The 26756-nt window shown below is 38.4% G+C and overlaps 1 protein-coding gene across 2 annotated transcripts in view; it reads right to left on the bottom strand.

Annotated features, from left to right (window-relative positions):
* Positions 1-26756, bottom strand: part of SLC2A13 (solute carrier family 2 member 13) — a 56698-nt gene that overhangs the window by 13903 nt on the left and 16039 nt on the right. For both annotated transcript variants that reach the window (XM_053462742.1, XM_053462741.1), the window contains exons 3-4: positions 11217-11425; positions 6235-6343 (exon numbers count right to left, since the gene is read on the bottom strand). In XM_053462742.1, coding sequence (XP_053318717.1) covers positions 6235-6343; positions 11217-11425 — 318 coding nt within the window. The remainder of the gene's footprint in view (positions 1-6234; positions 6344-11216; positions 11426-26756) is intronic.

The following is a 26756-nucleotide window of genomic DNA, read 5'->3' on the forward strand; positions in this document are numbered from 1 at the left end:
CAGAAGTCCCTTAAGATGTTATTGTGTTTCCCTTGCATTTTTACCACCTCTCAGCTGTATGCAGTATCATAGATGTGTTCAGCTGCACACGTCTTCTGACTTAATGTACTCACTGACAGTCAGCTTCATCCCGGGTCTAATAAGACCCCTGTGAGCATGTGCTAAAAGTGGTACCAATGATTTCAATGGGAGCGATAAGTGCTTTTTTGCACGTTAAAGGAATGCATATGAAGATACTTTTAACAAGGATGGCTTCATAATGATGTGTTTATATTGCTTGCAGATTCCGATACACTACTATAACTATATACTGCGTCTGAATGGATTTTTTCTTCAGTATTGTTTGTTTTGATCGTAACATGATTTATTCTCCCCTCCCATAAGACTGTATGTCAAACTAAGTTTAGTCAGGCTATGAAAAATTTAATCCTAGAGGCTCAATGCACATAGCAGGTGTATGCTCAGGATTCACTACAGTTATCAAAAAATATCATTGGAAGTTGTTCAGAAACGTTTTGTTTTTTTAAAGCACTGAATAGATAAACAGTATTAACCAAATGCACAAATATCCAAAGTACAAGCTGCTACAAAATAACGACAATATTTAGCATATAAATCATGCTGTAAAACTTACATAAAAAAAAAAAAAACTACCACGTAGGGCGCTGGGTTTGTAGCATCTGGTACAGTTATGCATTGGAGTCTTTTCCTTGCTTAAATGTACCTCTACATGGTGGTTGTATTTATGCAATCTACAATAATGTAAGCATCTGTGTTTATTTTCAAGATTTGTCTATGAATATTTTTTTTTTTCTTTTTACCTCTAAGGATCCAATTATGTTATAAAACTGCCTCCTTTTTACAAAAAAGTTTTTTCATTTTTAATGTTATTAGTATATATTGTTATTGCAGTGCATGCTCTATTACAAGATGTTCATTTTGATAAATGTTAGACATTAATAGGTTTTTTTCTTAATGACTCCACTAAGAATCAACGTCCACTATAAGCATTCATGGAAAGAGTAAAGTGCCCCAGGATTACAATGATGATAATTTAATATACCCTTTTTAGATGTTCCTTTAGTTTTATATATGTTTATTATTAAATATGCCAAGCTGTATTTAACATGCTGCTTTATTTGAAACTATATTATAAGCAAAGATAGCCTTGGATAATGTGTGCCAACAATGTGTTTCAATAACAACATGAGAGCAGATGGTAGCTCCCAGGCAGTTTGCTTATCAAAACAGATACATCAATTGCCTTAGCACTTTTCATTTTTAAAATACCAGTAGACTATTCAAATATTTTCAAATTCTGATGCCATGGTGTATTCTGACTTCAAATATTGTTTCATAGCTCGTATTGGTTAAACTAGTGAGGGTGTTATAATAAAGTAGATGCGTTTGCTAAGCAAATTATAGGTAAATACATTTTATATCATAGTTGCATAGAATAGAAATAAAAAAGTTATCCAAAAATGTTAAACACAATTCCAATGCAAGCACAGTAGTTTTAGAAAATTCCATTGCTGCAGTTGCCCAGAAGCTATGACTACATACTTGCCCTGCTTCTATTCTATAACTTTTGTCTCAACATTCAAGCACTTAGACATTTGGCGCTACTGTACAACCAGCATTTGGACATCTGCAAATCAACAGCGAGACATTCCAAGCTGTACTTCAAATGTAAATTTGACATCAGGCCCACCTCAAAATGGGTACAAAAATTATATAGGGGACAAAATTTTCCTTCCACTTGTGTTTTACGAAGTTAGAATTTACTCATAGGTGGTTATTAGTTTTATAATAACTAGAGTATATAGTATCAGTATCCGTCAGAGATGTATAGATCATGCATGTTTATAGAAAAGTCTGCCCCCAGACTAAATGGTGCAAAGAACAGTGATTTGGTTTTATTAGTCCTATTTGGTGTAATAAGGAATTAAAAAAATGGACAGCATCTTTCAACCATATGTGTGGTATCTGTCTTCTTCTACCTCGGGCCAGGGAGTTTGAGGGGTCTGTACCATCTATGGTGGTACATCTGCCTTTCCGAATATGGTGGCAAAAGAAAGTTGGGTATCTGCTCTATACTAATAACTTATAGCTTGCCAGCTAACATTAGGACTTCATTTAAGGCCAGTATGTACCTCCATATTAATCCATTGGCACTTCCAGTGAATTAACACCTCAGAGAAAGCCCTTTTAAGCAGATAAAACATGTCAGGTTTCTACAAACATTTAGTGTGATTTAAACAAATTAAAATTGTATACGTGTTTTACTCTAAAATCATAATTTTATATATACTACTTGTATTCACAATTTAGGTAAGTGGGAGAGGTTAGAGACAGTTTGAGCAACTTTAGAACGAAATGGTTGTTTGCATATGTGTGATATATGGATCCCTGCACAAGCAGAGGAGCTTGATCAACCACTAGTTAAAGAAATAGCTAAAGTGTCAATGATAGGTGAGGTTATCGTTATGGGGGACTTTAATCACCCTGATATAGACTGGAAAAAAAACAAACAGCTGGGTCAACCAGGATTGTGTGTTATGCAATGGGTAGAAGAGCCAACAATGAAAGAGGTTGTGCTAGATTTAATATTTACAAACGTGTTTTCAGATGTCACTGTGATAGTATGGTTTAATATGGTTTAATATAAGGAGGATGCGTTGCGCCACTCTAAAGCTAGGGGTTTATTTATTTTTTTATTTTTTTTTAAATGGAAAGATATGTAGGTCTGACTTGGGCAATTTTAGATGAAGAAATTATATTATTTAGGAGATGTTCTACTGAAGGCAGCAGATAAACTTGTCAGTAAGACCAAGAGAAAAAAGAAAGCACTATGGTACTCAACAGATGTGGCACATGTATCGAAAGAGAAGGTAGCATTTAGGGGAACTTTAAGCCATTTCAAGATGAAAGCACATATAAACTAAGCTCAAGGCAGCAAAACACATAACCAAAAAGTATGACAGACTTTTCATCTAAGTGCCACTAAATAGGAGTTTACCAATGGATTAATTCCACTGCATATTGTCACTATCGGGAACTAATTTGTCATCTCTCTTCTTTCATCTGCAGGTATTTCACTTTTCCCCCCATTTATCTCCGCTTCTCACCTGCATCATTGCTGGTTGTCCCGATAATTATTTAGCTCTTTTGCATTGGTGTCATTCCTTTTTTTGTCCATATTGAATTAGCACACTGTTGGCTATCCTCCCCTCTCCCTCATGTGTCTGTCATTTTATTGTGCAGTAATGAATTTGTTGGTAAAATACCCAACAAGCACCCATCCCTTATATCTGGACTGATTTTGGAGGCAGAGGCCACTTTCCATCTTTGTGCCAATTTCTTTCTATTGCAATTTCCTAAGTGACAGTAGATAGTTTACCAAGCAACTTCACGAAAGTTTACAAGGAAGGACAAAGAGGAACTTGGAAGCACCACTTCAATTAATACTCCACTGATCCTTTATCATCTGCTGCCATACCTGTGTGTTTGTCTATGAACGTCACTCCCTTTATGCTTCACTACCATTTCACTCCCATCCCCATCATCCAAGCATCATATCCACAATCCTCTTGTTGCTTTTACCAATACAACATTTCTCTCTCCAGCACCATCACTCTCTATTTTTATTACTTCCCCTTCTCTTATCCCAGGCACCTTTTACTTTCACCAGCTCCCTTTGCCCCACCTCCCTCCACTCTCTCCAGTCACTCTGCTCTTGCAAGTCCCATTCACACCTTCGCTCACTCTTTCTATAGTGAATATATAATGGCTGTAACAAACCTTTAGGTACAGGCGAGCCTGCAAGACGGCTAAAACAAGGTGGCTACGGAACTTTATTTTCCAGTATGACATTCCATGAAAGCTCTACAAAGCCTTAAGAAAAAAATAGCTTTTTGTTTGTTCCTAGAACAAAGCCACCATTTCTGCTTGATAATTTTAGGACAAGTAGGTCCTGCAAATATTTCTTGAACCAGGACCTACAAATCCGAACGGCAGCCCTCGCAACCTATAAAATTAGTGGTCGGAAGCATTTAGTCAACTACAGAGGTAAACACCACCAAGCCTTCAGAGGTGTATCCTTGCTTGGACCCGAGTAGTTTAACTTTTTATTTTTTTTTTTTTAATTTGATGCCTGTGCTCAAGCCGAGAAAATTGATAAATAAATAAATAAATAAAACAGACCTGTCGCCTTGAAGTCTTGAATTGTGCAGCACTGGTGTACTACTATTTGTTACGCAGCAGTCAGCATGTTATATAGGCTTAACCAGTGACAGCAAGGTTGTTAATCAAGTTTACTGGCTATGTGAACAAAGGGATTTGCTGCTGAATCTTTAAACAAGGCAGTGTTTACGCAAACAAAGCTAGAGGCATGCTCTTTTACATAAAATGTTATATAACTGTTGAAATGACATCTGTTGTATTGATTTCTCAGCTGACTGCAGAAGAAACACTGAAACTGTTTTTTAAATATCAAAAGTTTAGCCTTAAAAGTCAAGGCTCACTATTTTAGGGTAACACTTAAAAATTGCTCAGTAATACTGTATCATACCGATTAAACAGGCCACACTGAACTTTATATCATGGAGAATGATATGACAAAAAAGGGTGAAGAGGGTGGCATGATCAAGAGTAGACTGACATACAACATGACTGTTCTTGTGAAGGTTTAAGTTGCAGTTAGTCAAGGAATGAGATGTAGTGATGTTGTTTTCTCAGCTAGCCTCAAATTATAAAAGGAGAAAATAATTACCCTGCTAACAAAAAAGACAAAGCTAGTATTGGAAGTATTTAGGAAATATTTGGGTGTTCCTGAGGGTATGAATTGCAGACTGTATGTCATTGTAAGAAGCCCTTTAAAAAACATTGTGCAACAGCACTATTCTGAGATGTTGTGGCAGAAAATTCTAATTGCATGCCATAGTGGAAATGATTACTAAAATAATACCCCATGCCCAAGACATTGTGCTGCCTAGGTCCAAGGATTAAATGCTGTGCCCCCCACATATATACACACACCTAGACAGTCACACACACAAACCCACACCGACACATGCCAATGTAGCCCAAAACACACAAATCCAGGCAGACACATGCATTTCACGTACCCTGTATTCAGCTTCCCTTCAATGCAGCTTACTGCCATGCTATTCCCGCTGGGTCGAGCAACACAACCTTATATGACTCCAGTCAATCCTGTCTCCTTCTTGAAACTAGGGGCAAAATGAGGTAAGTCCAGGACTCAGGACTTACCTCGTTATCCCTAATTGTGAAGCATGCTGTGGGTCTGTCTGTGCTGCCTGAATAGCATGGACCCACCAGGACCCACGTAAGAGCCGGCTCTGCTCAAGGCAAAAAAGGTTTCATTTCCCTTTCACACACACAGCCTTTTTTTATAATGCAAGTATAGGCATAGGCCCCTCTTGTATGCACCTGTTAGTACAACTGCGTAATTTAGTGGTAAAATATTAAAAACGCCCTGAATGCGAGCAACCTTTCATTCACCGTTACTTTATTAAAGGTCCGGTACAGAAAAAAAAAAAACACAAGTCTGTAGACCGTGGCAGCTAAATTGGTATTTTAAACTCAGTTGAATTGTACCTACTAATAACTAGACATTTAGACATTACTTGCGATTACCTACTTCTAGATGTTGCATTATAGGGTTTTTTCTAAGGCTCTTATTATACTTCTAATACATCTATTCAGTTGAAGCTGAGCATGTACACGAGAAAAAAAAAGTGTATGAACTAAAATGCCATGTAGGAGACTCACATTAATAAGAAATCTCTTCAACCGGATTTCTCTGGTCTTTAAAATATTTAACTTAATAGAGGATTAAACATAATTTAATCAAGGGCTGTGTTTTTACCATGCGATTTGTAATGCTGATTGGCGATCATGGTAACCATATTAAAAATGTTTAATGTGAATCTCTTTCCATTGTATCCGATCCTTGAAAATGTTCTGACTGTTTACATACACGTAAAGTACTTAAGACTACCAATTCTAACACTAAAATATAAAGTAAAAAAAAAACCCTAGGAAATGAAATATATAAAAAATGCATGCAAACTTATAACTTTGTAAAAAGATACACAAATTATTTTGTCAATTAATGCAGACTTGTTAGGTGTAGTTCATTAGAGAAATAGTTTCATTATCAATATGTATTATCCAAAGAAATACAAATTTCAAAACACATTTAATACATACATGACAGTGTTGATACCAGCCAGTTGTTGGAACATTTGCAGTCCACACCCAAGAAGAAGAGCACGTCTGGTTGGGGCATAAACCAGCATTCTGTATATAACAGGACCCCCTGAAAAGAATACATTTACATCGTTTAGAAATGTATTTCACAATAAATCTAAACTAGTTTAATGGAGGAACACAAAGATAAAACCTTTAAATACATTAAAAAGTGTTTAGAAATGATGTTTTATGAAGATGTGTGCTATTTTAAGTTTGAGGTTGACAGATTAGATGACATTCCCAAACCACATCTCAAAGTCCTTATAGTCATGCTGCCCACAATTTTAAATTATACTCACCTATAACCAAACCTGCACACATATTCCCCAGTAATCTATAAATGCAAGAAAAATGTATAGTATATGCACGATCCCTGTGCCATCCATTGCTTTTTTGGTTGAGTAGCTGGAAACGTAACCAGCATCTAACATCCCAGAGCTATGTTTCATCACAAAAATCCCAAATTCTCAAAGAATGTAATGAAAAAGTGCAATTCATCCCACCCAAGACTATTCCAAATAAGTCATTCACCATCTTCCATAAACAGCATGACCCAGAGCCTTGGTAACATGTTGCTGCATAACATCCCTCAAAGTAACGCATTACTGCCAAATGACGAGTATAATAGTCATAAAAAGCAATCTAATGCTGTATGCCAATTTTATAGGATGCAGCGAACCTTAATTAAATGATGGGATAGTAAAGAAATGGTTCCCGATCCAGTGTTATGGTAATGTCCCATCTACCAACTGGATTATTTTCTGTAATGTATCATTTTTTATGAGTCCTTCCAAATCCAACTAAACCTCTGTAATAGCTCTTCTTGTTGCGTAGGAAGGAAATCATTAATATATGCTAAACAGTGGCATTTCTGCATTTGTACAATGCTATTTAAGTCTTAAAAACAGTTAAGTCTAACTCACGTGCTTGAGGGCTCCACTGTAAAATGTAGCATATAACTTAGTGGTGGTCAGTGCTACTTGCTTAATTACATGGTTATAATTAACATAATTGAACTCCGGCAAAACTGTAGTCCTGCCTAAAACAGCTCTCCACAAAATAGCCAATAACATTTTCCAAAATGACTATTTCATGAAAAGATGACTAATCCCATGACGAGATAATTTATTCCGTGTCTCTGGAACAATAGACATATGTACTACTTCAAGGTTATGTTGCTAAGCAACTTTATTAAAGCAGTAATGTATAAAGAATGTGAAACAATCTTTTAGCCAAACGTGTTAATACTATTTTTAGCAATATGTATGTAACATTTAAGGGACATTCTAGCCAGCAGAATGTCCTCTTTAACATTCTTGTAAATGCAGGGAGCAAACTAGAAATTTAGCTTACTGGAGATGTGTTGGGTTTAGCACGTTTCCTGCTTGCTAGTGCACACACATAATACACTCTCTATCGCTGGCTTATGTGGGAGTTCGAGGGGGTCTCATAAGGCACCCTACATGCATATATTTTCTTGCCAATGACTGGCTGCCTCAAGCAAGTGGTGCCTTAAAGGTAAGGTTTTTTTTTTTACATCACTAAAGAAGACTAAAGCACTTTTTAAATGCATTTATATACATTCTTCATTGGTGGGGCTACACTGGGACACTAGAGTGCCCTTTTACCCTTTAAATTGTACTTTGAAAAATGCATGGGAACTTAACGGTTCCCTTGTGGCCCTAACGTAACCGAGTGTGAGTTTGCAAATAGAATGAATAAACACCTCCCAAGACACACACACAATGGAAACAATACGTGGATGGAAAAGGGGTTAGAAAAATGAATTGTTAACATTATTTTATTTGTTATTTGAACATGCCTCCGGTCTTTCATGTTGACAAGCATGATTTTGATTAGACACCCACATATTGAAACATGTAACGTTAAATATCATCATTCCGTCCTTTCACAAACAAGGTGAAACCTCTCAATTAGTCTCTATGTAAAAACATTGTATGTTAAATCTCGCTCTAGACAGACACAAATATCATGCATAATAAGAAAACGAAATTTTTTACCACTTCCTACAGACACGTGAATAGATTTCTATTCAGAATATTGGATCACCATGGGATTATTATTTAATGATAGGTCACTACATGTCCTATAGTATTAGAATAAACATTAATATAAAAATACATTAATAATATTTGGTACATATATATTTGTATACCTATCCACTAATCCCCATCTTTGCAATTTTTTTAAGCCACTGCCTATTATAAATTAGTTTCATACTAACAATGTTCCACATACTTAACCGTACATCTGCTTACTGCATTGTAAGGCTTTCGAATCTACAACAGAAACCAATAAAGGGGCAGTAAAGAACATTTTCTCTTTCTTCACATGGTCCAGTAAAGCAAACATTATTATATTATTTCATTGAAACAAGTGGTGTTTCACAATGCTTCTGTGGCTCAGAAAACAAGGTTGTTTGAGCACTTCTAATGCATTTTTTTTTCTTGGTGGCAAGTTTCAGGATTTACATTTAAAAGGGGTTGAGGCATAAGGATCAACTAATAAATCAAAATTTCATAAGTTTCTGTAAATTATATGACCTTTGAGTGGTGAAATAAAGTACACTACACAAAGGACATGGAAAGTCATGTGTGTGTGTATTTATTTATATATATATATATATATATATATATATATATATATATATATATATACATACACACACACACACACACACACCGTGAAAATGTGAAAAAGGCTAAATTATATATAAAATGGGATATTTGACTCATATAAAAATGGGATATTTGACTCATACCATGCATAACTATATCAAGAGGCATACGATATCACAAGGCCTATATTTCTCAGCTATGTTTATTGTTAATTAAATAAACCAGAACCCGGAGAATGCATCATAAGAGCAAACACTGATAAACCCACAAAAGGTTACATTTCCATAATGTCAAAAGGGAATATTTGAGATTTTTTTTGTTAAATTTAAGAATATTACTCCCAATGCTTTTATAGAAATTTAGCTTGATTTGCATATTTGAGCAGGGCTCATCTTAATGGTGGTGTAGCAAGTGGTGCAAGAAGAGATTTTAGAATAGATACAGAAAACAGTTGCAAAATATACACAATCGTGCAAACAAGCTACCAAATCATGTGTCTTTGTGAATTTTAATTAAATTTTGCAACAGAAGCAGCTGTTAAAATGAAATAGTAGGTCAGGCAAAACACTGGGGAAAATCCAGTCTTACCATAAATGAAGTCACGCATAATTACATTCCAAGAAATCTATCTGTATATTTAACAGATGTATTCTATATATAAACATCCTGAGTTCAAACAGGTTAACTAAATAAAATCAGCCCATTTTTATAAAGAATCTTACATTTAAGCTCATATATATATATATTTATAAGGCATTTTATTATGAAACACAGTCCCTCAAGACTCCTTTAATATTATGCCATGGATATGTTTCACTAACCGTTGCTAGGATACACTGCAAAAGGGGATTCCGTTTTCATTTGGACAATGATGAACTAAATAGTTATCTGGCTGGAGACATACTTAGCACAGATTTCTGCACAAGGCACGCAACCTAGCTATACGCTTCTTCAAGAATCCTTTCATATTGTTCCAGTAAGGGTAAATATATTACCAAGTATTTATACATTGAAATCCGGCCATTCAATAGCAGTGCAGAGCTCTGGTGTAAGTTAAAATATAAAATAAACGTAAAAAACTAAATCCCACGGCTGATATAATTATATCATTAAAAATGGAAAAATCTTACAAATCCCCAATGTAGACATTTTTAAACAATTTATTCAAGACTACCGTAGACTACTTTTGGCATATGACGTATTTTCATCAATACATAAGCCTAGAGCAAAAGTAAGGTTTTACCTTGCGGTTGTGTGCAAACTGATACAATTATTGAACTATAGGAAAAGCAGCTTGCAATGGAGTTAAAAGCGTTCAACAATGAGACCATACGCTACTGGACCCATATGTATAGTTTGCTTTGGAGTAGAGATACACCATAGCCAACAGCCCTAGAATGAGACAAACTCCGGCGAGTATATACTTATTGAGTGTTTAGGATGCCTTCAGCCTGGGAACCATGTTTCCTGCATGTTGGACCCCTAAGCTATGCTCTTTAAAGCAAGTAACTGCCCGGGAGCGTTAATAGATCATATACTTGCAAGAGCAGGGCCCTTTCCTCCTTCTGTACCAGTATGTCTTAATCTTACCGTCATATGGCACATTGTCACTTTTAATGTTGTTAATTTTCACTGTCGGCCCTGTTGTAATTACACTACTAGCGCTCTCTAAATAAATACGTCAAGTCATTTTTTAATGCAGTGCAAGTTAACAGGAATTTATTCACTAAAAGTTTATTAAGAAAAAAAACATTTAAACTCATGGGCAGAACAATATATTAACTTAATATAGGTGTTCCTTCTTTCATCATGAGATGAAATGTTTTCTCTCAAACTTTTAGCGAACAAATTCCCGCAGGTTCATTAAGCCAAAATGAAGTCTGAGTCATGGCCCAGCAGTTGGTGATCAATGCAGTAGATCATTAGTACCAAAACCTGCATCAGAATAGCAGCCGTGTAGCTTGGAAAATACATAAATTTTATGTCCAATAATAATGAACTGTCAATGGGTATGAGTTTTTACAAGCACTTAACATTCACTATCACAGCTGCCATATTAATCTTTTTTTTAATCACTAAAGCATACAGTTTAGTAAATCAGTGAAAGCAACTAATCCTACAACAACTGGACATAAAAAAGCAAATCCAAAAATTATGAATAATATGATTTTATCCATGCATGTAGCTGGTAGTAAAGATGTGTTGACCTCATGTGTGTCAGAGGGGTGAGCTTTTACATCTTGAAACTAAGCCAACTAATATCAAAATGGAGGCAAATAGTGAGCATTGAAAACATTTTACCTGCTCCAATTTCTTTTTCCTCTTCATCAATACTGTTTTTGATACTATCATATTCTTCATCTATGGTTTGGTTACCACGGATCAGAGACAAAACTCGTCTAGCTTTTTGTGTTTGGCCTTTTTGAATGAGCCAACGTGGACTTTCTGGTAGGAATAGAAAGCCAATAAATTGTAAAATGGCTGGAACAGCCGACAATCCCAGCATATACCTGAAAGAAAAAAAACATTACAATTGATTTTTACACTTTGTTTGCCTTAAACTCATGCATTCAAAATGATTATTATGGAGAAATAGCAAATTAAATACACACCTTCCCCGTTTAGGAAGGCATGATGAGCAGGAGTATTTAGCTCTCCCTATTTTATATTAAATTCACATTCATAATACATGGTGATTAGGAAACAGATGATCGGGTCCCAAATACAACACACATTCAGAAGACAAATAACTTAATTGACTGCTCCATTAAGCCCCAACTACACTGCTAATTGGTTGCACAGCAGAGATTGTTCACAAGTTCCTATGTCGTTCAGGTGAACCCTGCAGCTCTCAAATGACTTAGCACTTTTATAGCAGAGCCCAGCAGATCTGTAATTTAATTTAGTTTTCCCTAGTTAACATTGATCACAGCTTTATCCTTCAATAGAGAACGTTTCCCAAAAAGATGATGAAATCCTATAAAATTATTGTATATTGCCCTCGCAGGGCAAACTTTAAAAATTAGCCTTATCGCTATAGCTGCCATTAAAATGTGCTTGCTGATTGGACTATTATGAGTATTGCTATGGGCATTAGACCACACTTAATACTGCAACACAAATGTGTTATATAAATAACCACGAGCTAGGCATCAATATGATTCAGCTCTGTTTTTAACAGAAAGGAAAGCTTTGTTTTATTAACAAAACTTTAAACACACATTTTAGATAATATCCTATAGACATAGTTTGACAAATTATTTTGTTGCGCTTTTAGTCCATTCGTTTCCTGACAACTAATTCCGTTTCCTGCTCATTCGTTTTGGAATCTGGTGTGGGGTTTTTTTTACATTGGAAAACAAAATTCTGTCATTCACTCTCTCGAAATACATCACCTATGTTTTCGGCTGAACGCTTCAGTGTCCCTGTCTACTTGCAGCTCCACTTCTTCTCTTGCTTCTCCCTCATCTTCGTGTTCTTCTGCTTCTCCACAACGTCTGCAAAATGGCAAAGCTCTTCCTATTCTTCCAATTAGGAGAGAGAATGTGCCTTAAAGCTCCGCCATTTTGCAGAAGTGGTCATGTTTTGCAGATGAAAGTTTTGTGAGGTTTTGTATAAATTGCTGAAATTGGTAAATTTTAAAAATAAAATCTGTGCAAATAAAAATGCCTAAAAACAGCCATCATAACTCCACTATGATAGTTTTTGTATATAAATAGTTTTTGGTCTGGTTTCAAAATCTACATTAATATACAGGAAACTTGAAAACTGCTAAAACAAATAAAGCAACAAATGCCACACATCATCAGATATATTCGATAATTCCAAGACAGAAAATGTACAACACTGTCATATAGTAAGCCCCTATTTTTTTATTATTATTTATATGGAACAATGTATGCAGCACTTCTTACAGTACATACATTAGGTAGGACAAAACTAGGTCTTGTAAGAAGTGCTGTCAGGCCCCAGTTGCTTCTAGCACCAATGTATAAAATATATAGTTATTAAGAGAGCTTGGTGGTATACCAGCAAAACCGTTAAATAAACCTGTTAACAAATCATTGGTAACGGGAGTCGTCCCATGGGATTGCAAATTAGCGAATGTTGTGCCCATTCACAAAAAAGGCAGTAGGGAGGAGTCAGGCAACTACAGACCAGTAAGCACTATATCTGTAGTGGGGAAATTCATGGAAAATGTTAAAGGAAAGGATTGTTGAAGATCTGAAGTCACATGGGTTTCAAGATCAAAAACTACATGGGTTTACCTCAGGGAGAATCTTATTGATTTGTTTGATCGGGTGACTAAGGTAATTGATCAAGGTGGTGCAGTAGACATTGCGTATCTGGATTTCAGTAAAGCCTTTGACACTGTGCAACATAGAAGACTTATAAATAAACTGCAATCTCTGAGTTTAGATCCCAATGTTGTTGAATGGATTAGGGAGTGGCAGAGTGACAGAAAACAAAGGCGTATATTCAGAGCAAGGTCTTGTAACCAGTGGGATACCTCAGGGATCTGTACTCTGACCCATTCTCTTTAATAATTTTATTAGTGATATTGCAGAAGGTCTTGATGGAAATGTATGGCTATTTGGTGACGAAACAAAAATTTGTAACATCTAAGCCATAAAACCCAAGGGCAGAGTATAGAATATTTGATAGTGTCCTAACCTCAATATGTGAGGAAAGGGATTTAGGGGTAATTATTTCTGAGGATTTAAAGGTAGGAAGACAATGCAATAGAGCAGCAGGAAATTCTAGCAGAATGCTTGGTTGTATTGGGAGATGTATTAGCAGTAGAAAGAGGGAAGTGCTTTTGCCATTGTACAGATCACTGGCGAGACCTCACTTGGAGCATTGTGTACAGTACTGGAGGCCGTAAAAGGAGAAATACTACCACCACAAGAGGACAGTCATAAGCTAGAGGGGCAAAGGTTTAAAGGTAACATCCAGAAATATTACTTTACAGAAAGGGTATTGGACACATGGAATAGCCTTCCAGCAGAAGTGGTAGGTGTTAATACAGTAAAGACATTTAAGCAAGCATGGGATAGGCATAAGGCCAAGCAAGATATAGGATAAGGGCAGGTACTAAGGAAAGTACTCAGAGGTTGGGCAGACTGGATGGGCCTAATAGTTCTTATCTGCCGTCACTTTCTATGTTTCTATATAGCACCAGAAAACAGTGGATGTGTCTGCTGCACTTTTTTTTATATATATACTTAATTAAAATATAAAAATTGTATTACAATCCACTATGCAAAGCTTCGTATAAAGCATATAATTAAGCTAGTAATTAACGCACTTTACATTTGTTCCCAAAGCTTGAAATCTGTATAACTAAAGGACAAATGGCAGAACAAAGATCCAAAAAACAAGTACATTGTGGCAGGTGTAATTACACCAGGATTTGAATAAATGAAGCTAAATTAAATTCCATTGAAAAAGAAAAAAAAAACCCGAGAATAAAGCATGCAAACCTAATATGTGTTTTTCATACCATATACATATACAGAATAACAAAACAATGAAGACAAATAATTTCTCTTCAAATCTTAACATATATTAAATTGAAACTGAGTATTATTACCATAGATTTAAATCCCCTTTATTATTTTTTTGTTTTTGTGTATTAAAAATTTTACTTTTTTTTTTTAATTAACAGCAAGTTCATACTGAACAATGTACTACTGAGCAAGCTTAAATGCAAAGAGAAGGTCATGTCAGTGTGTACTTTAAAAATGGTAATTTATATAGAGAAAGAAGACAGCTGTCTTTTAGGGTGAAATGATTCAAAGATATGCCTTTATTTAAGGTCAGTAAGATTAGAAAAAGGGTCAACTACACATATATCTGTTTAAAAGATGACAATCATTCAGGAGCATTCACAATCTTTCAGAAGTTAAATTACAATTTATAAAGTGCACGCAGATTTCATAGCATTATTCCAAGTCAAAATATAAAAAGAATCAATACCCATGAATTGTGATAACCCATTCTGGTACATAATGCAAAGACCCTGCAATTGGAGTTTCAGTTTAAAACGCAATAGAGGTATGGACACAAATAAAACAGATGGAAGAGGACTGCTCGGAAGAATACTTGTTTTCCAGAAATATTTCACTTTTCTGACCCCATAACAAGCATACAATTTAACCCCTTAATGACAATACAGTTTCTTACTCGTAGTATATTGTGGGACAATGGCTCTTAACATTTTTCAATGTTGCTGTTTAGCTGTGATTTTACTCATTTCGTGCTCCCACACATTATATGTTGGTTTTTTTCAGGACAAACAAGGCTTTCTTTAGATACCATTATTTTTATCATATCATCTAATTTACTATAAAAATATATATATATATATATATAAAATATGGTGATATTTTGTTAAAAAATTACTCTCACTTAACAAAAAAAACTTTTACTCATCTGCAAAAACTAATGAAAACACCTGATAAATACCGTATTTGCTCGATTATAAGACGAGGTTTTTTTCAGAGCAAATGCTCTGAAAAATACCCCTCGTCTTATAATCGAGGTCGTCTACTAATCAGACCTCAAAATGTCCGGTGGGGCCATGCTACTTACCGGGCTTTGGTCGCGAGCAGCAGGAGAACAAGAAGCTAGCAGCATGTCACAAAACTCTGCCTCCCCCCTCCTTCCTCTGGGGGCGGGGCCAGAGAAGTTGCACGCACAGCGGGCCCCTGCAGAAGTCTTGAGTGAGAGATCAGCAGTTCAGGTAAGGGGGTGGGGGGCTGGGGGGTTTGAGCGTGTGTGTGTATATGTGATTAATGGAATGAATGAGTATTTAAATGTTTGTGAGTGTGTGTTAGTATGGATGTGTAAGGGTGGTGGTGGTAGCATGGCATAGGGAGGCTGTACTCACACTCCTATCATCCTAGGTTCCAGCATGTACTGGCTGCCTTGGCTTGATAGGGGTGTGATTGCTGTTAGCAGTTATATATATATCTCCAGAAATGCCTTTTAACCCCCTATATGCCACTCTGCCCCATGATATGCCTTTTAACCCCCTATATGCCACTCTGGCATATAGGGGATTAAAAGGCATATCATGGGGCAGAGTGGCAAATAGGGGGTATAAGGCATTTCTGGGGGCAGAGTGGCAACCCTGGGGGCAGATGTGCATAACTGGGGGGGCAGGTTGGCAAATAAAAGGAAATAAAAAAATATATATTTTTCTCAATCATAGCTTTTATTAAATATGAAAATATTGTTTACATGAATTAATATTTACTAGTAAAACTTTTTTTCCTATAGGGTAGTCTTATATTCAGGCTTTTTGTTTTTTTCCTAAATTAATATTTAGATTTTGGGGGGTCGTCTTATAATCAGGGTCGTCTTATAATCGAGCAAATACGGTAGATTCTATTTGTCCTGAGTTTAGAAATACCCAATGTTTTTATGTTTTTTCCTTTTTTCTGCACGTTATGGGGCAATAAGTACCAGTAGTGTTTTGCTATTTCAAAACCATTTTTTCCCCCAAAGCTGGCCATTCTGCCCCATGTGCTATTTCAGGTATCTTTGAAACCGGCCAATGAAGTTTACCCCATCAAACCATATATTTTTAAAAACTAGACACCCCAGGGTACTGTTTATAATTACACACACTACCTCCTCTATTCTACCTCACTCCACTAACCTTAGGCTCAACCCTGACACCATACGCTAACACACACTTACACATATGTATGCATATCCTCGTTCTAAGTCCATACGCATACTCCCTACCATCATCCATGCTCAAACAGTTCTCCTTTCCTTTCCTGTCCCTCCTCCTTACCTTGTAGGGAGCACCGCAGCTTCCACTCTCAATGTTAGGTGCCTTGCGGCTGTCACACTACAACCACAAGGTCAGATAATGCACGTTATGTGACCCTGCTGGGTATCTCTGCCAAACAATGAGACTGATTACAATAAATCAATTGCTCTTATCATTTGGCTATTTTGTTTTTAATATACAGTACTGTTCAAATGTTTTAGGTAGGCATGAAAAAAAGCTGCAAAGCAACGCTTTCAAAAATAGACATTTAACAAATAGTCAATTTAACAAAATGCAAGGTTAGTGAACAGAAGAAAAATATTAAATCAATATTTGGTGTGACCACCATTTGCCTTTAAAATAGCATCAATCCATCTAGGTACACTGGCACAAGTCAGGGATTTTGTAGGCATATAGTTAGGTGTACGATTAAAGAATTATACTAAACCAGTGTTAATGATCATCAATTTAATATGTAGGTTAAAACACAATCTTTAACAAACAGAAACAGCTCTGTAGGAGACAAATTAACTAACAAGGTGAGGTTGCTGAAGTTTTGTGTTAAAAAGTGTTCGCCATGGGAAGACTGAGCACAGCAACAAGACACTAGGTAGTTATACTGCATCGGCATGGTCTCTCCCAGGCAGACAGGGGTTCCATGTGTTTTCTCCAAACTAAAAAAGCACAAAGAAACCGGGAATATTGAAGACCATAGACACAGTGGTTGGCCAATGAAACATATTGCAGCTTATGAAAGACTGAAAGACACATCATAGTTACTCCCCTCTGCAATAAGAAGATGTCTAGCAGTGTCATCAGCTCAGCATTGGGAAAAAAATACCAGTGGGAGCATCTGCTGTCGGGAGAAGTCTGGTCAGAAGTGGTCTTCATGAAGACTTTCGGCCAAAAAGCCATATCTCTGGCATTTTACCAAGGCCAGACAACAACTATTCATTAAAACAAAGGAACTAGGGTGCAGGAAAATGGCAGCAGTTGCTCTGGACTTATAAAATTGAATATTAAATATTTGGCTAAAGCAGAAGGCAGTTTGTTCGCCGTAGGGCTAAAGAGTGGTACAAGAATGAGTGTTTGTTTGCAGGCAGTAGTGAAGCTTGTTTCGTGCAAGCTTCGGGCTGCAGCTCTGGAAATGAGCTGTTGGGGATTTGGTCAGAATGGTCTCCTCAATGCTGATAAGTACAGGCAGATGCTTAGCCATCATGCAGTTTCATTCAAAATGCATCTGACTGGCCCCAAAATGTATCCTGTAGCATGACTGTGGCTCTGCAATGGCAATACCATCACTTCCAGGATTCCTTTTTCTTCTTTATGCTGACCATAAACTCATGCTCTCTCAATGTCTCCCTACCTCTGCTGATCACTTCTGTGTCCTTGTTTCCTTTCCTGCAGCTCTGCTTATTTTATTGCATCATCTTGTTTTTCTGTATTCTTACTTCTGTCTCATATTTGCCCACTTCTCTCCTTGCCTTCTGTCTTTATCCACTTTTTCATGAATCAGTCCTCCTGCGCATTTCCACAAAAAGGTGGAGCCTTTGAGCACACCCTTTTACGGATTAGAGGAACAGGGGAGAAGTACTCCGACAGGCAAGAATAATGCAGACAGATTCGCAGAAAAAGAGAAGGGTTTTGAAGGGGAGATTCAACATTTTTGAATAGAATTGGAATCTGCAGGAGTAATTAAAAAAAAAAAAAATGGAATCACGCAGTGACCTAGTATCTGTAATCAGAGCCACCTTTTGTATAGGGCAAAACAAGCCCCATACTCAGGAGTGGTCCGTGATCCCACCTGTATAGACACCTCTATAACCAATGTCCACTATAAAGCTTGTTGCTGACTAAAGCTGCATTGCTCAGGTATCAGGTGATTGTGTTTGATTACAAATGGTTATTAACTCACAATCAAAGGATTTAATCAATATCTATATCCTGTGGCGTTCCATGTAGAGACCACAGAATATTTCAGGACTAATGTGTTTTGAACCACTGGTACTATACCTAACTACTAGGCCAACAGGTGGCTTAAGAATTGCTGGTCTCTGCCTCCCTATTGATATTGGCTTCAGGCCTGCTTATGACACATCTGTGGCTTGTTGGCTGCATGCCTGTCTCTCACCTGGGGCTCGCTAGGTGATCATGGCCCTATATCTTCTTGGGCAAGCTCCAGGCTAGAGCATTTGTTTCTGGCCCTAATTGCACATGGAGGCTTTTGATATTTTTGCTTGGTATTTTGGATTTGACCCTTGGCATGCCCCCCAACTGTCCTAATTTGTGTGGGACGGTCTCGATTTTGGGACTCTGTCCCACTGTCCTGCCTATCCCTACCTCTGTCCCGCTTTTTCAGGGCCATAATAACGGTGTGGCGGGAGAGGCACTTTCTCGCCTCGGGCGTAGCTGAGCCTGCAGGAATGGCTGGGGAGATCACAATCTCCCTCTAACCAGCCCAATATTAGGGAGTGCGAGGTCCGTCATTTCACACCTCGGCTTCCGTGCTTCCTAATCACTACACGCCGGCAATTGATGTTGAGCGCCGGGATATGACATCATACCCCTGCGCTCTGCATCAAAAGCCGGTGCATAGTGATTGAGGAGCACTGAAATGACAGACCTCGTGCTCCTACGACAGGATGATGGATGGAAGATGAGAAAGGTAAGATGAGGAGAAGGCCAGTGTTTGTGTGTGTATATATATATATATATATATATATATATATATATATATATATATATATATATATATATATATATATATATATATATATATATATATATATATATATATATATATATATATATATATGTGTGTGTGTGTGTGGGCAGGTGTGTGTAAGAGCAGTGTAGGTATTTGTGTGTTTGTAAGCTGGTGTGTGAATGTGCATGTGTAAGGGCAGTGTATGTATGTGTGTTTATGGGCAGGTGTTTGTAAAGGCAGCGTGTGGGGGCAGTCGTGTGTAAGAGCAGTGTATGTGTATTCCGTGTAAATGGGCAGGTGTATGTGTACGTGTGTTTATGGGTGGGTAGGTAGGTGTGTGTGTGTGTGTGTGTGTGTGTGTTTGTTCATGGGCAGCTGTGCGTTAGGGTCCTGGGCCCCTGAGAATGATACTGTATCGAATTGCCAACAGGATTCATCACCTTCCCTGTCATGCTGCTGAGCACAAGGAAGATTCTGTTAACGTATTCAGAATCACCTGACTCAACCAGTTTACGGTAGACAAACAGGATCACCTGATTGCAAAATAAATATCTTCCAACAACCATGCCAAATCATTAAATTTGTGTATCTCACTATATTCAGCTGAATACTGTTGAAAAGTTGCAGCTATAACTTGAGAATGTATTTTTTTTACACATGGAAAACTTAAGCTCTGTATAGAATTAAAGGGACTGTTTTCTTTTGGCAAAACATCAGCTCTAAATGTAGGACATATCCTTATAGGTATGAAGAGAGTTTAACCTTAAGGGTTTGTTTTAATGGAGAGAGAAAAAAATAACACCCAAAGCATGCTCCAAAAGATCTTGACCCAAATAAGCATTTTTCAAGAAAAAAAATCCGACAGATATAACTCTTAGAGCTCTTCTCAACCAAATAGTAATACACGCTACCATCATGAGGTACTGAGGTCCTGGTTAACATGCAAGCTGCTTTAATAGCAAAGGCACAAAGAAAATCAACAGCAGCACTGACAGAGAGAGTACACCAAGTGCCCTCGTTACCAGATCTCATGACTAAATCATCCTCTGCCTACTAAAACAAAAACACATAATTTGATTGCAGATAAGAATCATTTCACCAATCTAGTGCACCCTCTCCTCAAACCTTAATCAGTCCTTAGTCTTGTCTTAGATTCAGGATAGCCTTATGCATTTCACATGCATGTTTAAATCCCCTTACTGTATTAGCCATTTGTTAGATTACAACCTGTTCTTCTAACATTTGTACTCTGAAATAAACTTTTCTCCTGTAGTTTAACCCCTTTGAGTATTTATATGGTTCCATCACGTGTTGCCTCGTTCTTCTTTTCCTCAGTTATACACACCGACATCCCTTTGTCTTTCATTTTATATATTTTTTATCCTGCAAACCACTTACCATTTTTGTAGCCCTCTTCTGAACTCTCTCCAATATGTCAATATTCTTCTAGAGATAGGATCTCCAGGAGACTCTTGACATATTGGAGAGAGTTCAGAGGAGGGCTACATAATTAACAGTATTGGTCTCAGTAGGATCCATGAGAACCCAAGCTAGTAACTAGGCCTTCCTTTGAATGAACACAATTACCTATAACTTTCCATCTGCTACCACTCAAGTCAAATCTTAATAGGTTAAAAAGAGGCAGCAATAATACCCAACTGGAACCCAGGCACAACTAAATCAAGAGCTTTCCTAAAAGCAGTAAGAACCTAACCAACCATAGTAGGAAAGTATCTGCTCTAGCTCCCCTCTTCTTTAGAGGCAATTTAGGCAGTCAATGAATAATGAAGCACATGACAATATTATAAGCATGTTTATTGATACCACTGCAATCTTGGAGCAATGTCAACAAAACGTTCAGAAGAAAAAACAAAGCAATTTAAGGAAAAAACGGTCAGAAGCAGATGAACAACACACAGCCTACTTCAGCTGGGAGAGGACAGCACAGCCAAGACCTCTCTCCACACTTAAGAATAGGGAAGCCCCAAGTTCCCAGGTATGCACATCTGATAGTGCCCAACATTCATTCATCACACACACTACAACACAATGAAGCAAGCGCTTTTTACACACACACACACACACTATATATATATATATATATATATATATATATATATATATATATAAAATAGTGCATACATTACAAATGTGTTCAAGGCTTCAGGATATCCACAAAAAAAACAAACATACAGGACGCACTTCAATAAGCACATGTGGATCTATCTGAATTATGATTTGTGTGTGTGTGTGTGTAAGGGCTGTGTACGTGTATGTGTGTGTTTATGGGCAGTGTACGTGTATATATGTGTGTGTGTGTGTAAGGGCAGTGTATGTGTGTGTGTTTATGGGCAGGTGTGTGTAAAGGCAGTGTGTAAGGGTCCTGGGAGGGAGGCTAACATTAGCCTTTTTTAATTAAAAAAAATCTCTGCTGCTGTTCCAATGATACTCAGCCAGCATTAGGGTGGACACCTGGCTGGCTGGGAATCATGGGAATTTTGGTTCACAGCTAGCAGCTTTACTGTTACTGCACTTCCCATGACGCTCAGCCAGCATCATGGAAGTAATATGTCTGGCTGAGCCTCATGGGAATTCAATTCAATGTGTTGGTTTTTTTAATATGCATGACTGTGCTGATAAAAACAAAGCGTGTTTTAAGTGGCGATGCAAGCGCAACATTGTAAAGTACAATTGCTTGAATCAATGAGTTCCGCGAGATAAAAAAATAAATAAAAAAAAAAGTGTCCCTCTTTCACAATTTCAACTGTTGGGAGATATGTAAAAGGACTTAAAGAATGGTGTTCAGGGGCGCCAATCTGTTAAGTGCTCTGACCATTACTAAAAGTTGTAGTGTACTGTAAAATGTAAGTGTGTAGTACTGTCCTTTACCAAGGATACTTCTAAATATAACAAAAATATTTCTTCTGGCTTCAATTATATTATGTTTTCAACTGCTGCTTAAAAAAAATGTAAATTCAATAAATACACGTATTTGAACCAAAGTACAAAAACCAACAGAATACTGAGTCACACAGAATCTATGCATGGGTAGGCAGTAATCCATATTCATAACCAACTTAAATAAACAGGATGTTACACCATGACAGAGGTGCAAAGCCATGGAAAACTACAGTATTTAATAATAAAGTACAGTCCTAGCTTTATTAATACTATATTTAAACACACAAGTCACAGTTAAAGAAACACTGTGGAGAAAAGACACCAACATAAGTGATTTAAAACTAATGCAAGGATATGGGAAATACCCACACCCCCAATATTGCATGCTGGGTGCATCCATATTGAGTAACACATCAGCTGCAGCTGACTGAAGATGCGCATCCAATACATGTGTGGCAGCCATTTTTGTTAATGGTGTGGGCATTACGATAAATAGCAGCAGCCATTTTGTGCATTCATTTTAAATTAGTGTGAAGGAGGTTAGTGGGGGATTTGTTAGATAAGGTTTCGTTTAGGGTTAGGCACTAGTTAAAACAGATAAAAATAGAAAACAGATGAATGAAAATTGTATTTTTAGGATTTTTCCTATTTATACTAGTTGTGGATAATTTACATAACTGTAAAACGGAGCATATGCAAATTTTTGTTACGCATTTTTCAATTAAAAAAAGCCTTACATATGAAAATATGGTTTTAAAAAGGTCCCTCTTATCCTGAAAAACTTATTTGTGTGGGTTCACTAAATGAGAAAGAGGGAAATAAGTCCTTTAGGGGTTAATCCCTTGATATATTTACATTTCCAGTCATATTGCCCTTCTCAGGTGATGCTCCACCCTCAATATGTCCCCTTAACAACAATTGACGTGCCTGGCACTTCATGTGGTTAAACGGGTTTAAACATGGTGTAGCCGTAATGCTTTTATATCAAGGCATTCAGCAACCCAAAAGGGCCCAAGTCTACAGAGTGGACCAAGAGATCTCCATAATTATCTGTTATTGTTCTCTGTATTGTTATTATCATTTTCCTGTTTCTGTGCCTGAATTGTCTATTACCCTTTTTTTCTATCTATGTTTTATGGCCTAGGAATGCCCTTACTGGGAGTTTCAGCATTTTTCCACTGATTGTTTTATTTGTTTTTATTTGGTAAAATTTATGTCATGCCTGTCACTACTTTAGTGTAGGGCTGCAACAACTAATCGATAAAATCGATAATCGATAATGAAATTCGTTGCCAACGAATTTCATTATCGATTAGTTGAATCGATTATAAAATGAGGGTTTTTTCAGAGCAAACGCTCTGAAAAATACCCCTCGTTATATAATCCGTTTGAGTGACTCACAGCAGCAGCTCCTACTTACCAGTCCCTCCCTGTAATCACTGTGACAACTGGCCCCGCCCCTTCCTTCTCCCAGAAGGCCAGAACCACATGGCTGTGACACTCATCTAACCGTAAGCATAAAATTAATATTTGGGCTACTGAAAGTTAGGGGAGGTGGGGGTTAATTTAGGGGCAGTTATGGTTAATAGGGTGTTTAGGGTTAATTTAGGGGCAGCTATGGTTAATGGGGTGTTTAGGGTTAATTTAGGAGCAGCTGTGGTTAATGGGGTGTTTGGGGTTAATTTGAGGCAGTTGTGGTTAATGGTGTGTTTAGGGTTAATTTAGGGGCTGTTGTGGTTGACAGGGTCTTTAGGGTTAATTTAGGGGCAGTTATGGTTAATGGGGTGTTTAGGGTTAATTTAGGGTAGTTGTTTTGATGGGGTATTTAGAGTTAATTTAGGGGTAGTTATGGTTAATGGGGTGTTTAGGGTTAATTTAATAAAGTTAATTTAAGGTGCAGTTAGAGATAAAGGGGGGCAAACTAAGGGGAATCTAAATCCTGGGGGCAGTGAAGATTAACCCAGTACTTATTTATAAAAGTATGGTGTCAGTGTGCTGTGAACGGGTCTGTGACTCTATGAGGGGACTATGAGATATCTGGGGGGGTATAAGGCATATCTGGGGAGGACGGAGGGACATATCTGGGGGTATAAGGCATATACATTATATAAGGCATATGTGGAGAGGGCAGTGTGGCATGTCTGGGGAGGACGGAGTGGTGTATCAGAGTGTATAAGGCATATCTGGGGCCACAGTGGCATATCTGGGGGTAGAGTGGAGTGGCATATGTGGGGAGGGCAGCGTGGCATGTCTGGGAGGCAGCGTGGCATGTCTGGAGAGGATGGAGTGGTGTATCAGAGTGTATAAGGCATATCTGGGGCCACAGTGGCATATCTGGGGGTAGAGTGGAGTGGCATATGTGGGGAGGGCAGCGTGGCATGTCTGGGAGGCAGCGTGGCATGTCTGGAGAGGATGGAGTGGTGTATCAGGGGGTATAAGGCGTATCAGGCACAGTGGCATATGTGGGGGTGGAGTGGTATATGTGGGAGGCAGCGTGGAGTGGCATATGTGGGAGGCAGCGTGGAGTGGTATATGTGGGAGGCAGCGTGGAGTGGTATATGTGGGAGGCAGCGTGGAGTGGTATGTGTGGGAGGCAGCGTGGCGTGGTATGTGTGGGAGGCAGCGTGGCGTGGTATGTGTGGGAGGCAGCGTGGCGTGGTATGTGTGGGAGGCAGCGTGGAGTGGTATGTGTGGGAGGCAGCGTGGAGTGGTATGTGTGGGAGGCAGCGTGGAGTGGTATGTGTGGGAGGCAGCGTGGAGTGGTATGTGTGGGAGGCAGCGTGGAGTGGTATGTGTGGGAGGCAGCGTGGAGTGGTATGTGTGGGAGGCAGCGTGGTATATGTGGGAGGCAGCGTGGAGTGGCATATGTGGGAGGCAGCCTGGAGTGGTATATGTGGGAGGCAGCCTGGAGTGGCATATGTGGGAGGCAGCCTGGAGTGGCATATGTGGGAGGCAGCGTGGAGTGGCATGTCTGGGAGGCAGCGTGGAGTGGCATGTCTGGGAGGCAGCGTGGAGTGGCATGTCTGGGAGGCAGCGTGGCATGTCTGGGAGGCAGCGTGGCAAGCCTGGGCTCAAATGTGCATAAATTGGGGGGGCTGGTTGGGAAATAAAGACAAGAATGCATTTTATCAAAGTTTTTTTTTATTCTGCTGTTTGTATTTAACATCATTTGTTTATTAAATTATTTTAAATAAATGAAAAATTTACATTTTTTTATCCGATTAATCGATAAAATAATCGGCCAACTAATCGATTATGAAAATAATCGTTAGTTGCAGCCCTACTTAAGTGTGTTATATTTTACTTTCTATCTTTCTGCTCCACTAACCCCTTATCACCTATATCTGCCCTCTTACTGCCCCGTCCACTTTAACACTATTTAACACTCTCTATTACAGCCCTCACAACCTGCAATACCCACCTTCATGTTCCCCACAATCAACTGGGTTTTTTCACCACCCCAGTGCTGTTCTAATATATAGACAGTTAAGTACCGGATCTATTGGATCACGCCAGTAGGGGGCACCAAAATCTGGATCCCTTTATTACCCACTACTCCCCATTAAAGCATTCCAGATCCTATCCCTCCCAATCTCTCTGCTGTCAAAGCTATCCCAGTACCTCTACACTTGACCTGTATATGTGAAACCTACCTGCATTTGCTCTACCACTCCTGTCCTATTCCTATCATTCTCAACCAGCAAACTCAATCAACATGCGCAACCTAACCAATCTTATTCCTATCATCTCCAACCATAAACTCCCTCCCGTCTTTAACTGTGCCCTATGGAATGCCCGCTCGGTATGCAACAAACTCGCTTGTATACATGACCTTTTTCTATCCCATGCTTTTAACCTCCTAGCTCTTACTGAAACCTGGATCCCCTCCCAAGACACTACTGCTTCTGCTGCACTCTCCTTCGGAGGACTACACTTCAGCCACACTCCTAGGCCTGATGGCAGAAAGGGTGGTGGTGTAGGCATCCTTCTCTCACCTCACTGCACCTTCCAGAATATACCAAGCCCTCCCTCTCATTCTGCTCCTTTGAAGCTCACACAATCCGTCTTTTCTCTCCACTCTCTCTTCAAATTGCTGTCATATATCACCCTCCAAGCCCTACCACGCAGTTCTTTGACCACCTTTCTGCCTGGCTCCCTTTCTTCCTCTCTCCTAACATCCCCTGTCTTATTCTGGGTGACTTTAACATCCCTTTAGATATATCTAACAACTCTGCTAGCTCCAAACTCCTCTCCCCGACATCTTCCTCTGGTCTCTCTCAATGGACTAATTCCCCTACGCACACTGAGGGACACTCACTTGATCTGGTTTTCTCCAGATCATGCTCCCTTTCAGATTTCTCCATCTACCCCTTCCCTCTGTCTGACCACCACCTCCTATCTTTTTCTCCAGTTCTAACCCCTAACAAGACAAACTTACAGCGCTCAC

This window comes from Spea bombifrons, chromosome 4 (genome assembly GCF_027358695.1).
Source record: "Spea bombifrons isolate aSpeBom1 chromosome 4, aSpeBom1.2.pri, whole genome shotgun sequence".
Lineage (NCBI taxonomy): Eukaryota > Metazoa > Chordata > Amphibia > Anura > Pelobatidae > Spea > Spea bombifrons.